At 32.4% G+C, this 4,144-nt stretch overlaps 1 protein-coding gene across 2 annotated transcripts in view; it reads right to left on the reverse strand.

The window, feature by feature from the left end:
- The window catches only part of LOC117180162 (ATP-dependent DNA/RNA helicase DHX36), a 39,442-nt gene that overhangs the window by 20,741 nt on the left and 14,557 nt on the right, over positions 1-4,144 (reverse strand). For both annotated transcript variants that reach the window (XM_033372511.1, XM_033372510.1), the window contains exons 12-13: positions 1,253-1,461; positions 997-1,079 (exon numbers count right to left, since the gene is read on the reverse strand). In XM_033372511.1, the coding sequence (XP_033228402.1) occupies positions 997-1,079; positions 1,253-1,461 (292 nt within the window). The remainder of the gene's footprint in view (positions 1-996; positions 1,080-1,252; positions 1,462-4,144) is intronic.

The raw sequence follows: 4,144 nt of genomic DNA on the forward strand, positions 1-4,144 counted from the left end.
GAAGCTGAGAAACTGCGTGAGCCAGCAGTTCTAGGAAGGCTGAGAACGGAGTGACTGACAGCAAGAGTTTGGTGTAATTAACATCTCGAATGGATGGCAAGGATACTGAAGTTATCCTAAAATAATATCTTAGGTAGCACATGAGTTTGCAGAAGCTGGCCTAAATATTGCCATGCAAGGTTTGAAAGCTTGCATCGCAAGTTTCAGGCCAGCTTGCCACGAATAAGAAAATGTCCGCCATGAGACAATATCGCGATGTAACATTCAGGGATCGCTGCATCACAAACGTTAACTTGATCCATTTCCCAGGGATTTTCTATGGCACCTAGGGCTTCGCAATAGTTTTTTAAAGTTCTGTCAGAATACCCCCTTACGTGTGTACTAAAGTGTGTATGGGATATTGTATTACCTGCCTCACTTTTTCAGTTAGCTGAATTTCCTTTGAATTTAGGAACTTTTTTTGTTAGTAAAATATCGGACTGAAACTTTGGCAAATGTATCAGAAGACCATAAACTACGTTTGTGTACTTCATTTGAGTAGAAATTTCGCTAAAATTTATTTTCAAAAAAATTATACCTGGGACAATTTTTTGACATATTTTCTTTGTATCTTGAGATTTTTTGAACCTCAGAACTTTTTTCATATGTAAAATATCGGTCTCAAACTTCTAGAAACGCAAGAGCCAACAGTAAGTTACGTTTATGTAAGTTTTTTTGACATCTCGCAGATATTTTAAACATAAGAAAAGTTCTCAGATTAAAAAAATTGTAAGATTATGTCAAAAAGTGGTTTCAGTTAATTTCTTTGAAAATAATTTGTATCAAAATTCTTACTCAAATGAAGTACATAAACTAAAAGCTACAACTTTTCTTATCCAAAGTTTTGTCTGTGAACTAATCTTGATAATAATATGCGCATTCATTATGGGATTTTTACATTAATAATAATTGTATATTGGATTTCGTAAAACTCTAGAAATAATTAGATAAACTTACTTGAATGATCTGAGCGGTAGTTGGTTCACAGTAAAAACTCAGAGAATCTGACAGTGTAATGATACTCTTTCCTTCTCTTTCCCCTGTAAACATTTTACAACAAGGTAACAAGGTTGGTTATAACATTTAGAGCATGCACCACATAACGCTTTCGTAAACAAACAAGTGTTGTGCATTTAGAAATAAAATAAATACATTTATTATTATAAATCTACCTTAAAAAACTATATACATATTTAATTGTTAATGCACAAACCTGCAAATCTGTTTGGATTAGTAAAGAGTAGAGCCCACGGACTGACAGACGTGGTATCATGTAAGTAAATTGCTGTTGATCGTTTTTTCAGAAAATAAATCAAGTAAGGACTTGGTAAAGATCTAATCTTTTCATTTATACTTGATGGGTGTATTTTTACTCGTCCGTCCTCTGGTGTGTATACCAATATATTATGCTTGGTAATACCCCTACACATAAAATTACTTCATTAATTAATAATAATAATAATAATAATAATAATAATAATAATAATAAAAGTGGGTAAGATCTGTGCATACGTGCATATATAAGATCGTAAATTATTGAATAGAGAATTAATCTTTTGCAATTAGCTTGACATCAAATCTATACTGCAACTATTTTAACATAGGATCCTGGTGACCTTGCCAACTTTTTAACGCCGTATATGTTGTAACCACTTAGTTCAATTAGGCACTTCATGAACAGCTAGCGGGTTGTGTATTACTTACTATTTGTCTAAAATCTGTAGCCATAAGATGAACAGCTGAAGCCCCTTTAGACAGTTAGTGTAACACATCGGAGTATCAGTAGCTGACTACCTACTCTGGCCATTTCATCAAACGAATAACGTGCCATTGCTCATTTTAAGTCACCATAACTTAATCGTTACTATTGATTGTTTTTGAAATATTAATTTTGTTCAGAATCGAGAGACCAATTTCGGGAAGCATGCATAGGAACCTTGTGAAAAGTAAAATTCCTTTACAGTATAAAACTTAAACCTTTTTACATTCTCATCATAATGAGAAGATATTGTTTTTATATGAAAGCTGTCTGTCGCGGATATTTTTAAATTTCTACGTTTCGTGTCACCCTGAATCGGAAAAAAATCTGACCACCGTGCGGGCATATTCTCATCGCGCGCGGCTCGCTCCGCTCGCAAGTTTGAGCTCGCCTAGGGCGCACGACAGTTGATTCTCGCTCTTCGCGCTAGATAATATATTTATGTCGCGCTACGCGCTCGATCTTTGTATTTCTCCTATATTTGTGCGCAATCGTTATCAAATTAAAGGTCAAAGCATCGACAACTGTTATTTGGTTATTCTGAATTCTCTTTGATTAAAGCTCCTACGGCTTTAACGAACACATTCTCATCACTTATCTCGTGCTTCGCACTCGATTCTGTCAAAAATTTGAACTTTTCTATGTCACATTCAACCCAATTATATCAAACGTACAATACATTTATTTATGTACCTCAGTCTGGGATTGGTTATTCAGATGTTGCAATTGATGTTGCAATTGAATAAATATATCCGCCCTATGAGGGAAAAAATTTGTTATTAAACATTTCATTTCAACTTGTGTCGTTTTTTGATAAAATTCATGTGTTTATGTGCAATTTTATTTTTTACGATTTTAACTAAACATACGCCCCGTAGCGTAAAGTGGTTCTCAGTAAATTTCTAGATATAATTTAGGCCAAAAAAATTGTTTAAATACAATGCTACTGAAGCTTGTGTCCTTTTTTTCAAAAATTTAATTTTGTTATTTCTAATATATTTCTATAACGAGAGTTTGCAACAAATTTGTAGATCTTTTTTGGTTAAACAACCTTTAGTCTTCTCATATTTTTTGTCTCTTGTGTTTTTTTTTTCAAAAATGGTACTTTTTTATTTTCAATTATATTTTCTACGAATAAATCAAAAACTACTGTCCTATCGAAAAATTATTCATGACAAATTTGTAGCTCTTTTTCTGGTGAGCAGATTTTTTCGATTCATTATTTTTATAGGTCGTTTCATTCTTCCCAAAATTTGATTCTTCTATTTTATTTTTGAAGATTAAAAGAAAAACTACGCTTCTTATTAAGGAATGATTGCTAAAAAATTTGTAAATCTTTTTTAAATACACAATTTTTATAACCCGTCTTTTACGTACCTTGCATCGCTTTTCCAAAAATTTGATTATTTTATCGTTTACGTTATTTTTCAAGATTAAACAAAAAATTGAGCATACTACCAAAAAATTACTAATAACAAATTTGTATCTCTTTTTTAGTGACTAAATGTTGATTATTTACTTCTTTCATAGCTTGTTTTTTATGTCCAAAAATTAAATTGTTTTTTACATTCTCATCATTTATGATTGAGAAAGTATTAGAATTGTCGGAAATTTGACATCACACTTTTTAAACGGATCTCCACGTTTCGAGACCCCCTGAATCCGAAAATCAGGTTTTCACGATGGAATCTGTCTGTCTGTCCGTCCGTCCGTAAACACGAGAACTCTCGAAAAAATGAACGAATCAAATCCATCTTTGGGATACTTTTTCTAGGTCCTAAAAGAAAGGACGAGTTCGTGAACCAGCCATTTTTGATAAAAATTCAAAAAGTGAGCGCATTTTGAAAATTTTTGAGACAACTTTTTTCTGACATTTTTCGATAAAAAGAAAATTCTCATAGTTATAGCGTTTTAAATATTTTTTTAATCAACCGAAAATCAAAATTTAGAGCCGAAAAACGCACGATATGAAAAAAAGTCAAGAGAAGAAAAACATTTCTTTTTGAAATCCCTACAAGATTATCATAACAAATTTTTGGATTTTCTTCAAAAATCGAAAATTCAAATTTTTATTGCACAAAAAATAATGGAAAATAAAAAATTCCATTTTGTGGACAAACTATGTAGGATACAAAAAAAGATGAATTAACAAAAATGGTTATCCCAAAGAAAATCTACAATAGTCTGTCGGAAATCGAGCGCGCAGCGCGAGTGTCACGATGAGAATGTGTACCTAAAAAACTTAATATTTATTATTATTATTATTACACCATTAAGCCATTTCCCTTTCGGGGTAGGCGTGACTCACTCGGCAGGGGAAAGGAGTAGTGTGTGGATGGGATAGAG

Source organism: Belonocnema kinseyi, chromosome 9 (assembly GCF_010883055.1).
Source record: "Belonocnema kinseyi isolate 2016_QV_RU_SX_M_011 chromosome 9, B_treatae_v1, whole genome shotgun sequence".
NCBI classification, from domain to species: domain Eukaryota; kingdom Metazoa; phylum Arthropoda; class Insecta; order Hymenoptera; family Cynipidae; genus Belonocnema; species Belonocnema kinseyi.